This window comes from Grammomys surdaster, unplaced genomic scaffold (assembly GCF_004785775.1).
Source record: "Grammomys surdaster isolate TR1022 unplaced genomic scaffold, NIH_TR_1.0 66, whole genome shotgun sequence".
Classification (NCBI taxonomy): Eukaryota; Metazoa; Chordata; class Mammalia; order Rodentia; family Muridae; genus Grammomys; species Grammomys surdaster.
This window is the reverse complement of record NW_021604568.1, coordinates 753,095-767,188: the sequence shown is the minus strand read 5'-3', so window position 1 is coordinate 767,188 and position 14,094 is coordinate 753,095. Positions and strand designations below refer to the sequence as shown.

Genomic DNA, 14,094 nt, shown 5'->3' with positions numbered 1-14,094 from the left:
CAGCCTGCCACTGGATGAAGCCAGACTCGATCTGCTCAGGCTCCACTAGTGCGTCACTATCAAAGAGGGAAGTAGAGGAAAGTTGTGTAGAGAAAGGCAGCCCAGACCTTCAAAGTCATACAATACTTTTGAGACTCATCTATATTGTTGTGTGTGAGGATTGATGAACTGTATTTGTTTTGTGGATCGATGTGTTGTTCCATCCAATTGGTAATTCCATTTGTCACTAAATGGACTGTCACACACATGTGTGTAGAAGTCTTAGTGTGGATATGTTTTCATTTCTCTTTGGTAAGCACACAGGAAGGTAAATGTGGGTCCTGTGGAAATTGTATGTTTTGCTTTATAAGAAATTGCTAGCATATTTCCAAAGTGGATGTGCCACAGAACAGGCAATGTATTCACTTGCTTCATACCCTAATCAATACTAGATATTAATAGTCTTTTTTATTTCAATCATCCTACTAAGGACTTAGTTGTACCTCATTGTGACCGTAACGCTTTTTTAGTAACTAATGACACTGAGCATTTTTTTCATGTGTATATTTTCATTTATGTAGTTTATTCAAATATTTTGTCCACTTTAACATTAGTCTTTTGTTCCCTTTTGGTTTTGTTTTGTTTTGTTTCAAGACAGGGGTTTCTCTGTGTAGTCCTGGCTGTCCTGGAACTTACTTTTACAGAACAAGTTGGCCTTGAACTCACTGACATCTACCTGCCTCTGACTCCTGAATGCTGGGATTAAAGGCATGTCCCATCACTGCCTGGCAATATTGAGTTTGTTTGTTTGTTTATTGAGGAAGGGTCTCATTATGTCATCCTGGCTGACCTGAAAGTTTCTCTATGAATGAAGCTGGTCTCAGACTCATAGATATCCACTTGCCTCTGTCTCCCAAGTGCTGGGTTCCATGTCCTGTCCAGTATTGAGTTGCTTTTAATAAATGCCATGAATTCTTTATATTTTCCAGATACAAGTACCTTGGCACATATATATTCTATGCTTATTTTATTTTGCCTTCCTGTAGTAAACTTGAGATAATTGTAAAACAACACCCATCTCATAATGCTGAATTTTATTTACTAATATAGCATTAAGGATTTTTGCGTATATGTTCATAAGAGACACTAGCTTTTTCTTTTTTTTTAAAGATTTATTTATTTCATATATGTGGGTACACTGTCGCTGTCTTCAGACACACCAGATCTCATTACAGATGGTTGTGAGCCACCATGTGGTTACTGGGAATTGAACTCAGGACCTCTGGAAGAGCAGTCAGTGCTCTTAACCGCTGAGCCATCTCTCCAGCCCGACACTAGTTTTCTTAAAGTTTTGTTGTTGCTTGTTTATTTGAGACAGGGTTTCTCTGTGTATCTCTGAGTGTTAACTCACTCTGTAGACCAGGCTGAACTCACAGAGATCCCAAATGCTCTGATTAGACTGAGCCACCATTGCCAGCTTCTTTATATCAAATTTTCTATCAGTGTTAATGTTAAACCCATTGACTGGACAAGAAAAAGTTGCTCTGTTTTCTAGCAATTTCTGCAATACCAATGAATGTGTTGCTTCTGGTACTATTTCTCACTAACCAGCAAAGCCATCTGGCTTGAGGCTTGTGTGCTGTGAATAACAAGATCAATTTCTCTCTGAGACACAGAATAGTGTTTTGTATGTGTGTTGCTAATTTGTGTTTTCTAAGTAGTTACCTATATCAAGTGGGATACAAAAAGTTGGTGATATTCTAATACAATTTTAAAAATATGTAGTAATAGCCCCCCTTTGTTCCTGGAAATCTTATTTTCTATTTTCTAAAGGTTCATCAATCTTACTGGTCTTTCCAGAGAGCTGGGATTGCTTTTAGCAGTCTTCTCTGTTATTTATTTTGCAGTTGTTGACTTCCAAATAGCTTTATTATTATTTCCCTCTTCCTACTTCTTTTTGGTGTAATTTACTCCTTTACACATTGTTAAGATGCAAGCTTAGGGGGTTCAATTTGATGTTAGGGAATGACTGTCTCATTTTCACTTACTTCTAAGTATTTCCAAATGACCCATGTGATACCTTCTGTCACCTATGGAATAATCAGAACAGTGCTGAAGAGAGTTACTCTACCATGCTGGAAGGCAGCAAAACAACATGTTCAAAGTAAAGTGCTGGATGCAAAGTATTAGCCATTAAGAATCCTTTATCTACTGGGCAGTTGTGGCTCATTCCTTTAATCGCAGCACTCACGAGGCAGAGAGGCAGGCAGATCTCTAAGTTCCAGGACAACCAGGGCTACATAGAAAAACTTGTCTTGAAACACAAAACAAGAATCCTATTTCTGGCAAAACTATCTCCCCCCAAATGAAAGAAAAATAAAGATATTCACAGATAAGTGAAAACAGGGTGTGGCTGACAGATGTTGTACAAGAGCTAGAGAGATAGATGCTCAGTCCAGAAAGTGTTTGCCAGACAGGTGAGAACTTGAGTTCATCCCCAGAAGAACCCAGATTTTTTTGTTTTTTCAAACCCAGGTGAGATATGGTGCTGATGTGTAACCCCAGCACAAGGCAAGTAGAAACCAGTGAGTTCCTGGCCACAGAAATCTCAGAAAAAAGTTAGATAATCTGAGGCACAGCCCCTAAGGTTGTCCTCTAACCTCCACATAAATGAGCATGAACACACACACATATGCACCCATATCGCCTGCACACAAATGCTCACTCATACCAATCCATGCACAGAGATACTCTAACACACACACACACACACACACACACACACACACACTTTTAAAGGAAGTCCACATTCGCTTTCTACCACACTGTGATAAATATCAGAGACAAATCAATTTATAAGGAGGAGGAAATTGTTGTCCACTTGGTCCTGTGCCTGTGGTAAGGCAGACAGGCACACTGTCATGACTGAAGCATGTAGTGGGAGAAAGCTGGAGAAGGGTGGAGCCCTTCAAGTCTCTTCTCCCCAGTGACCTAACTTCTTTCTGCTATCTCTAAACATATCACCTCCCAGCAGAGCTACGAGTTGCTCATAGAACCTTTAGCACACCGCTTTAAGGGGACAATTCCAGATTCAAACCATACCACAGGCTGAAAGGGACAATGGAAAGAAATTTAAACCTACCCAAAGGAATGAAAAATGACCCACAAGTACACACACACACACACACACACAGAGACAGAGACAGACACAGAGAGAGAGAGAGAGAGAGAGAGAGAGAGAGAGAGAGAGAGAATGAGAATGTAAACACACTTTTCTTTGTAAGGTTCTTTTTCCTCTCCTGGCTTGAGACAACTCCAAAAAGCAAATATATAGCTACAGAGATACACAGGTTACTGATGCGTTTTGGAACAAGGCTTGCATGAGAAGTGATTAAGCTGCAGAAAGCAAACGCTCTGTTACTGAAACTGAAATTGATCTGAACTTGATGATATAGGTCAGGCCTATAACCTTCTTAATGAAAAATCCTACGTTTTGTAATAGTGTCGTTTTGTTTCTTTGTCAAGAGACATTTGCCTGAAGGAAAATCACAGATATTTTCCTGTTTTTCTTGTTTTACACTTCTTGCTTACATTTAAATCAAGGACTGTGTAGTGACAGATTTTGCCCTTTACTCTTTGGACTATACTTCAGGTTGTAAAGTCTCATTTTCAAGTTTGTTGATTCTTCTACCAGATTAAACCTCCTTTTAAGATGCTAGTATTTGGCTTTTAGTCCAAATATTTCATGAGATTTTAAAAAATTATTTATTATCCATATTGGATAAGGAATTACATTCTCCTCAGCTCTTTGGTTTCCTTTAGGTTTTGAACATACTTATTAATGCTGCTCATCACTTACCTGACACACTTCTCAAACGTTTCTAGTATAGGCTTTCCCATGACAACATTTTTATTTATTTCATAATTTTGAGTTAAGACTGGATATTTTATGTAATGCTTTGCACCTGGACTCTTCTTCCTATCATCTTACACACAGATACACAGACGCACACAACCTCAGATGTGCTACTTTGTTGTGATTTGGCTGAGCTGAATTAGAAGTCTAGTTCTGTCTCGGATGTTACTATTAAAAGATTTTTTAAGTTTGACTTTCTCAGGAGTTGTTCTTGAATCTGCATGTTTAGTGGTCACCCCTCTGCATCTTCGAGGTTTAAACCCTTTGTCACAAAACCCATGTGTCCTTAAGACAATTCTCACTGCTTTGGGAGTTCACTGATTTGCCTGTGTTCATCCAGAAACTTGCAAGCCAGAATCCCTCTGGTCACTCTTTCAAAGTTATAGGCTGCATGTGAACTGATTGGTTTTCTCCAGGTGGTCACTTTCTCAGATCCTATCCTTAAAACTCCTATGTGGTACCTGTTAGTATGACCCACAACTGTGATTGCTGTTTTTAGCAGTACTCTTGCATAGAAACTGCTCATGTTTTGAATACGGAAAAGACCTGTGATTGTTTTAAGCATCACTCTGACTGGAATAAAGACTACCTTGAGAACTCAACTGTGTGTGTAAGCGTTATTTAAAAAAAAAAAAAAACCAAAAAGATGGGAGTAGGTGGGCATGGGACGTGTTGTCTGTCCCTCCAAATCTAGGACATTCATAAGTCTTTGGACATCAGAATTCCTAGCTCTCTAGCCTTTAGATGTTAAAAGTACCCTAACTCTCAGGTTTTTGATTTTGGACTGAAGAAACAGCAATTCCTAGATTTGGGTTCTTGTTCTAGGCCACATTACCAGTTGTCTTTGAGTCTCTAGTCTGCAAGCTACCTATTTATAAGGCTTCCCAGACTCCCTTATTGCAGAGGCCAGCACATCTAACAGAAGTCAAATACCTTGCATTAGTTCCACCTATGGAGAACCTAATAGACTCAACTAGGCAATAGGCTATTCTTTGACGCTCTAACACTCTTCTGAACATCTTTGCTTATGGAACTACAGGTTGAGGAAGGAGCTGCAGGCAGGTCAAAACAGAGGAAAAGTGCAGTCAGTGGAGTATAGTTTGCCCGCTGAAAAATATTATTTCTTAGACTAGTTTTTCCTTTAGATGAGTCATGTAGACTATTTTGTGCCCTTTTCTAGACATGGGTCTGTTCCCTTATATATGTGGTTTTAAAATCCAACTCTCACTGCACATCTTACAATTTTGAAGATACTTATCTTCAGTTAATATTGCCCTTCACTAAATCGATACCTTCATTTCGCTTTTTTTTTTAAAGTCACATATATACGGGCATTTTGCCTGCATATATATCTGCACACACACATGCAGTATCCTTGAATAGGAGTCAGAACCAATGGAATCGAGTTACAAGGGACTGTGAGCTAAGACATGGATGTTGGGATCTGACGCTGGGTCCTCTGTAAAAGCAGCAAGTGCTCTTAAACCACTAAGCCAGCCCCTAACGTATATTTGGCCTTTCCTCTCCTTGTCACAGAAGAGAACCTACTTTATTATGGACCTATTCATAACAACAAAGTTCCTAAAGATCAAAAGCTTTCCCAGCAAAGCCAAGGACATATTATGCTAAATATGACCTTTCTCAAAGTTCAAATACTAACTTCTAAAGAAAATGGAAAGTCCCATATTTATTCCATATTCTTCGCATACATTAAAAAGACAGAAAGGAGAGGGAGAGAATTCCCATTAGAATTTCCATTAGATTTTAGCTCAGTTTAAAAAAAGAAGAAAAAGAAACTCATGTAAACATAAGCTTAAGTTTAATTGAAGAAAAATTCAGTAACAACGAACAAGGAAATTAACAATGCTTACTGTTCTTTAAACATCATGTACATTATTAATATATACTGTGTATTTTCAATCAATTCCACTCAGGCTCAATTCAAGAAACACAATTATAACAGGTTTTATACAAAAAAATACTCCACTAAGAAAGTAGATAAACTGCACAAAGACAGTACAAGTATAATGTGCATAGCAATATAGCTTGAAGCATCTATTTATGGCTTTGTTTAAATCAAAACTATTAGGGGAATGGGCCCATTTAGGACCTACTGTTACAGTTGGCATGTGTAAACAGTTCACATCATTTTTAGGCACTTGCTAACAATAGTGTTTAATCCCTGAAAAAAATAAAATTTACGTTCCCAACCAAAAGACAAAAGGTCAGAAATAAAAACCAATAAAATAACATGGGTACAGTCCTTTTTTTTTTAAATCACCCACTTTTATTAATGCATGCAGAGAACTAAAATGAAAATACTTTTGTGTCATAAACTTCTTGTGCAAATTTACATAATCAAGTACAAAAATATGTACATTTTGTTATATACAAAAAAGCCCTGAAGTCTTGATCCAATCAATGAAAATGTCATCAACATGTATAGTAACAACAAAACAAAAAAATTACATAGAATATCATCTTCTAATATAACTTCATTATCCATTAAGACAAAAAAAAGATGCAAATGTGTATGGTAAATGGATTGTTATGAAAATATCCATTTTGAAATTGTTGGGCATGTCTCTTAGGAATTTTTCAAGTTTTATCAACTGCTACTGAGTCCATCGTTAATGCTTGCTTCTCTATTTCCAAACACCAACTACTAACACTATTTTGGGTTGTTGGTCATTCTGAAAATGGTCTAGCCTAATGTGGACATGTTTAGGTATGAACAGTAATTAAACACAAGCAAAAATATAATCTGCTTTGTTAACCTTCAAAATATCATCTCTGTAAAAATAGTTTTAATTTTCAAGAAAAGCCATTCCCTTTGAAGTGCTTCTATGTTCTTTCTGTTCATTTTGAGGGGATGCCAACCAAGGGAGGTAAAAAAATTATTTGGTTGTGGACACTTCCAATCAGATAAGCATAGTTCTATGCAAGGGGACCACTGGAAAATAGGACCAAATTCAGGAAAATGTTGAAGTTCATGGATTTTAGACAAAGTTTGTTTCTCCTCTGGAGATTGCCCCATCTACTGCAGTGATGGAGATAGCCACAGGAAAAGACAATCATCTTGAGAAGGCATTCCAATCTGATACAGAACAGAGCAACAGCAACAGGATTTACTTGCTCCAAACTCTTCAAGCATTACTTCAAGTTTAACTACAGTCCAGCAAGATGTAGCTTCAAAGAAACTTAATACCTTTCAAATGTACTATGATAAAAAGTAACTTTATCTAAGCTCAGTCCATCTTTACAAGTAGTAGGAAACCATTTGTGAGAAGGTTCTCCACCTCCAGAAAAACTCTTGTCAGCTCTATAAGGCTGGTGGGAGAAGAAAGGGAATGGGGCTGCCCACCATTACCTTCTACTCAGGTCTCTAAATTCAACTGGGAAAACTCTTTTGTCAAAAATTTCCTTACTCCTACTGTCCCACAGATGCAGCTTTACACAACTAAATCAAGGCCTGTGCTAATTACTTTCCTTCAAAACATATATTAACTGTGGTATTTTCAAGTACCACATATAAAGCTTTTGTTCTTCTACAGAAATATAACCAACTCTTAGAAATGTTCAAAACTCTACCAATGTAAAAAATGCCCGAATTATATCAACCGATTTTTTCCTTCTAAGCTATCTTTTCCTTGGTAATCACAGTAAGTTATTCTAACATATTCCAATCCCGAGTAGCTTCCACTAAATGTCTCTGCCCATGGCCAGCCCATACATCCTGATTGTCAAAAACTCTACCACAGAACCAGCAGTTAAACTTAGATTTCAAGACATCTTTGGAGGTAGTTTTTACAATCTGGTAATTATTTTTGCTTGTCTTTTTGAGTGTTAGTTTTAGCACAAATCTTTCTTTCACAGAATTAACAGGCTTAAGCATTTTTTGTCTCTTGGAAAAGTCATTGTAAGTTGTTTCAGAAGTGTTAGAAACTGGTTTCAGTAAAGCATTAATAGTTGTTTGTGACAATGAAACCTTCAGAACACGCCCATTAAACTTTGCAATAGTTTTCATTACACGTTCTACTTCTGGGGCATCTGCATCAGGATGGTTCAAAACCACAACTGGTTGGTTTCTCCTAGGACATTTCACAAGCTGTTTGGAATTAAAAGGGAAAAGTCTCAAAGTTCTTCTGGAATCCTTTGGAAGCCTAGGTCTGCTAAATCCAAATGTTTCTTGGACATCTTCAGCATTAGCCCTTTCCCTACACTTTCTATGCAATGTTGACTTTTTCCTTGGAGGTTCTTGGTAATTATCAATGTACTTTCGTTTACAGCTTCTGTTTCTAGATACAAAGGCAGTTTCAGAATTTTGACTTATACGAGTTTTAATTTTTGCAAACTTATTTTTACAAGTCTTTCTTTTATTGAAATTTCTCTCAATTGTACAATTTGCTTTACCTCTTAATACTCTTGTTTCTGAATGCTCACTGATATACACTGGTTCCTCAGAAGATCCTGGGCATGCGGCAGTAGATGAAAGAACAGTTTCATTTGCTGGCATCAAATCATGCACTAAGACTGGTAAGGCATCTCTAGAAGATTCTGGCTCTTTCTGCTCTCCATGTACAGTTGGTTTAGATGGTATAATCTCTTTCTGGAATGAGGATGCAGAGTTGCTAACTGAAAGATTATTAACAGCACTCATACTTAAAACAGGATTAATAATCTTTACCAGTATTTTCTGTGGTGCTCCTGCAGGTCTCTTTGGCTGAATACGTTGGTAGGTACTATTTTGGACTAACTTAGGCTTAAGCAGTTTAGTGTTATTTGGCATCATACACTTAAAAAATACAGCCTGCTTACCATCAGGCATGAGGGTGTAGAAAGATGCTTTTGGTAAATTTTCATTCTGTTGCTTTACCGTATCCAAGCTATTCATCTTGGGTCCCTGCTGCTCAGGTAGAACATTAGTAAAAGGAACAGCTTTCACCGAAGAGCTTACTGATGTTTTAATAATATAAGAACCTTTTAATGGCAATGTATTCTCTGAGCAAGTTTTCATGTTCACACAACTGCCAATACTGGAACAAAGTCCAGGTGTAAGACAGTTACTATTCTGTTCTGCCTTCAGAAAAGGTGTTTTGCAAGGTTCCTTAGTCACAGTTCCGAAGCTATGTACATTCTCAGTCTTCACAGTGGGAACACCTTCGGGTTTCCCATTATTAACTGTTAAGACCACTCCAGGTTTCTTGTTTATAAGGAGAGTAGCAGGTACACTCTGTGTATTAACCAAAGGAACTGGTCTTCCGGAGAAAACATGCAATCCAGGCTTGTTAGCAACATGCAGTGGTATAATATAACCTTTTGGAGTTTGAACAAATACAGGATTCTTCTGTTCTGAGGTTAGAAATGGATTCTGAACATATACAGGACCTGAATGTTGTGTTGTAGTTCGGAGTTTGTCTTTTACAAGCTGTTGTGTTATTATTGCATCTGATTGAGTCTTAAGTAACGTGATGATACTTGGAATTTTAGTGGTCACCTCTGAATCTCTCACATCTTGTAATACTGACAGCACTTGTTTTTCTAGTCCATTACATTTTAAATTTGCAGGCACATTAACACCTACACTGGCAGAAGGAACTGGGATGATGTCTTGCATTTGGAAGTCTTTTGCAGATTTTATCACTTCTTCTTCCTCCGGTTTTTTAAGTGTTTGGTCACAATCGAGTGGAAGGTTTTTACTTGGAATGTTATTAGAATCTTCCTTTATATCAGATTTTAGTTTTAATGTATCTTGAAGTAACTGGTTTACTTCAGGTGGCAAAAATTCTGAAGCCTGCTCACTCTGGAGAGAGAACACAGATGTGATTCGAGGCATCATAGGGGAGCCGGCACTGGGAGTGTCATCCCATTTAGGTTCTTCAGTCACATTCAATACATTTTGGTTTTCATTAGTGAAAAGGCTCTGTTCATTAAAGTTTTGTGTTTCTTCTAAATTGCATGGTTCTTCAATTTCAGTTTTTATTTTTAAAGTTCCATTTAAAGGGCTGATGGATCCTAACAGGCTATCTGAGTTGGAGCTCTCTTTTCTCATTGGTGGTGAACCTGTATCGCTATCACTAGTTGACTGTTGAATAACTGTTTTATTTGAAGATTCCCTCTGAAGGTTTTCACACAGTGTTGCTCTTGAAAACCTACGGCGTTTATTATTTACCTTTGAGTAATTATGAAAAGGTAATGATCCTTGGTTAGAGAACTCAGAATAGTTGGAGGATTCAGCAGGTAACTCGGAGTTGACGTAATTAATGCAATAGTTATGCATATCTCCGGAACTGTATGCATTTGGCTTAGTGGTAAGGTTGACTTTATCTGGACTGTTGACGGAGGTACCCAACACATCTGGATGACTCTGAGTGCTATGATCTTCCCACAAGTCAACATTATCTCTTGCTTCAACTTTTGTAGTCAAACGTACTGATGTAGTAACTGATTCTGATGTTGTTGGCAATGAAGATAAACTTTTACTGTCATCTGCCATCTGAAGTGTATTATTCCTTTCAGATATGAAAGACGTTTCCTTTTCAGAAATTACCTTCCTGGAAAGCACAGGGGATGAACATGAAAGTGGAGCAGCTTTCACAAAATCTGTGTCACTCACTTCAGTTGCTAATCCAGTGTTGTCCACAGCGTGGGGTGGTAAATTAGCTGTACTATCCTTTTCTGCGTTTGACTGTAAGGCTGAAGGTAAAATCTGTTTATTGGTAGGCAATAATTTTATTACGATATGCTGTCTTCCATCTACCATCTTGAAGCCCATAAACTTAGCACCGTAGTTAGCAGGAATTGTTATCTTATTATTTCTCACCAGTAACACCGTAGGTCCTTGTACAGCACTCAAGACAGTTGAAGTAGCACTTGTTCCCTCGTCAGCTTTATTATATTGTCCAGCGGATAGCACCGTTGCCTTTTCTGATGCTGATTCTATGGGCTTATCTCCATTCTCACAGTGCTGTCTTTCACCCTTTTCTTCATTTAATTGCTCTTGACTCTGGTCTTCAGATTTACTCTGTGTTTTGCTCACTATATTAAACACTTGAGTACTTTTTCCTATACTTTCATCATTCCCACTGGTCTTACGTTTCCAAAACGTCTTTGTTGGACCTATTTTGTATCTTTTAAGTATTAGTTTAAGTCCTGTTGTAGTCTTTGCCACTCTTTTATCATACTGGTCTCTTTCCAGTTTTTCTTTTGCATATAAGTGTTCTTTATGCAAGGTTATAATATGTCTGACAAGTTGGTCTTTATGAATGGCACCATAGCTACAGTAGTGACAAGTAAAGGGAAGAGTACCAGAGTGGACACGAAGGTGCTTCTGAAGCTCTCCCTTGGTAAAACACAGGTGATGGCATTTTCCACATTTATAATGCACTTCTTTATGTCTATGAATGTGCTGAACAAATGTGCCGACATCCTGGGTAAAGAATCTACACTCTTCACACTGAAAATTACCATTAACACAATGTTTAGATGTGAAGTGTTTTGTCAAGTCCAATAAAGTATATGAACGCTCACTGTTACAAATATCACATTTTACAAAAGTGTTTCTATGGGTTTTTCGGTGTTGTTTAAATATCTGGAAGTCACTTGCTGAAAAACTACACATTTCACAAGGAAACGAAGGTAATTCACCATGATGCCACATTTCAAAATGCTTCTGCAAATCATTTGGGCTATACTGAGTACTGTCTTGGCATTTTGAACAACTAAAGTTGAGTATTTTTGCAGACATATTTACAGTCTCGTCTTCAGCTCGCTCAGATTTACAAAGCTGTATACACTCTTCAGCACAGCTTACAGTTTTGACACTGATAGATTTCCTTGCAGTCTGTGGTTTACTCTGAAATAATATTCTGTATTTTTCAACTTCATGTTTCATTAAGATTTCATTTGGAATATTTATCTTGGGTAAACAGATGCTCACATTTTTTAGTTCATAATGAAAAGTAGTTTCTGAGATTTTTGGTGTAGGTATTGATCCGATAGTATCTACAATCTCATTTCTTGCATCAGACTTTTTCAAAATAGTTTGTTTTTCATCACAAAATAGCTGCTGTGTCTGTTCAAATGACATGATTTAATATAAAAAAGTCCAGTTTCTTTTGTTCTGAAAACTTGTGGAGTTATTTGTGATTTAAACACAAATACTGAGCTGAAACATCTTCAAAATAACCAGGATTTTCCTCAAATCAATTCACCTATAATTAAACAAAGAATTTAAATTTTCATCACAAAATTAAAATTTCATATCTTAAGCTTGTTCTGAAGCAACAAAGCAGAAATGCTAATCAAACACATATACTAAAGACACACTGACCTGATCTGTTAAGAACACCCAAGTTTAGAGTTGGCTTCATCTAACAACATGAAGAGTAGCATCACTTTAGCTTCTGGTAGCTTTCCTTCATTTAGGTTAGGCACCATGTGATGCCAAAATGACTGTTCAAGTTAAAAGTTAACACCCTTCAAAGTACAAAGTTAATGAAAGAACATACCACCCTCCTAACACAGGACAGTCTCGGCCCAAATTTTCTAAAGTGTGATTCCCTACAGTAAGACACAGTTTTATGAAAGACCATACCTGATTACAGGTCACTCATGGGAGCCAGAAGCATAAAACACCATCAAGCATGGACTGACATTAGCAACTACTGGATGCTTCCCTAGAAGAAAATCAGAGCATTGTTACTAAATGGTAGAGATGTAAAAATAAATGCAAAAGCAACATATATACATATATGAAATTTTGTTTGTTCTTGCATAAAGTATTACCACAAGTCTTTGATATCTTGACTTTTTTTTTTTACTGTGGTATCATAGACTTCTTTCCAGGAACACCAGCATAAACAGATCTAGATCCCCCTTCCAATGGCTACAGAACATTTCACATTCTTACTACTGGTGGAACATTACTCCAACTCTTTCACTACTACAAAGGCTGTTATAAGCTCTGACCAGGAAAACAATATCTAGGTGCATCAAGCTGAGGTGCTCATGACTGTGATCACTTTGTTCTTGTGTTTTGTCTCTTGTAATGCACTTATTATAAATAAATAAATAAATAAATAAATAAAGCTAAATAATAGCTCCTTTTAAAAGATAAAACAAACCAACAGAAAACCAAAGGCAGCTACAGGAACTCTACTTCTATCTCACATTTATACAATAAATATTTCTGAAATATATCTAAACATATACTTGTCTTCATCCTAATGCATACTTCTGCAGTTCTAAAAATTCCTTATATCCAACAAAATCAGAAACATACACTGGAAATATTATTAAAGAATTATAAACATTAATTTTTCTCTGTAATGTGTAGCCTGTATTTATTTTTTGTGCTTCTTTCTGAACAGAAAGACAATGTGTTCTATGAGTAACATCAGAGCTAAATTTAAATTTACCTTTTCCTCATATATTAAAAGGGATTTAAATTGAAATGACTGTTAGTGGAAAATTACAGTGTACTAAAAACTCAAAACATAAAGAAGTAAAAAAAAAATTATAAGCAAGCTTCCTATAAACTATTTTGTTGCATTAATAAAATTTCAAAGCAAGGTTGTCAGTGATGATATTAACAAGTAAATTGTCATCAAAGTCACTATTTGATCTGATAAGCCTATTTACAGAGAGCAAACTAAGTTACTGACTCATAAACTTTTGAAATATTGAACCTAGAATGGGATGTTTAAAACTTTAGTATTACTAAAAGTGGATGGGAGAGAGTTCAATGAAGGCCTAGGAAGGGGTTGGGGATCCTAAAAGAAAAGCTACCGACAGTAACTAGAACTGTTGGGAAGCCAGGATATAAGGGTGTCTAATTAAATCCTCTCCTTTATCCAGATGGAACTTAAAGACAATTCAATAATGACTAGTTACAAAAATGCTTAATTAACAAATAAAAACTACCTTAGCTTTTACTTAAAGTTGGTAACTGTCAATTAATGTTGAATGTCAATATAGTATAGGAAGAGCTCATATAGTGCAGGTAGTTGAGGGCTTGTAATTTGTTCTCAAATTCCAACTTTATCTGAAAAATCTGTCTGATCTTGAAGCATGCCCACTGTTTGTGTGTAAGCAATGCCACTAGAGAATAACTTACACTAGAGCTGCCACCTTTGGTTAGAAAGAAAGAAAGAAAGAAAGAAAGAAAGAAAGAAAGAAAGAAAGAAAGAAAGAAAGAA

The 14,094-nt window shown here is 36.7% G+C and overlaps 1 protein-coding gene across 2 annotated transcripts in view; it reads right to left on the bottom strand.

Annotated features, from left to right (window-relative positions):
• Positions 1-5,697: 5,697 nt before the first annotated feature.
• The window catches only part of Znf518a (zinc finger protein 518A), a 21,818-nt gene continuing 13,421 nt past the window's right edge, over positions 5,698-14,094 (bottom strand). For both annotated transcript variants that reach the window (XM_028776050.1, XM_028776060.1), the window contains exons 4-5: positions 12,492-12,573; positions 5,698-12,108 (exon numbers count right to left, since the gene is read on the bottom strand). In XM_028776050.1, coding sequence (XP_028631883.1) covers positions 7,563-11,984 — 4,422 coding nt within the window. In that variant the 5' untranslated portion in view covers positions 11,985-12,108; positions 12,492-12,573 and the 3' untranslated portion in view covers positions 5,698-7,562. The remainder of the gene's footprint in view (positions 12,109-12,491; positions 12,574-14,094) is intronic.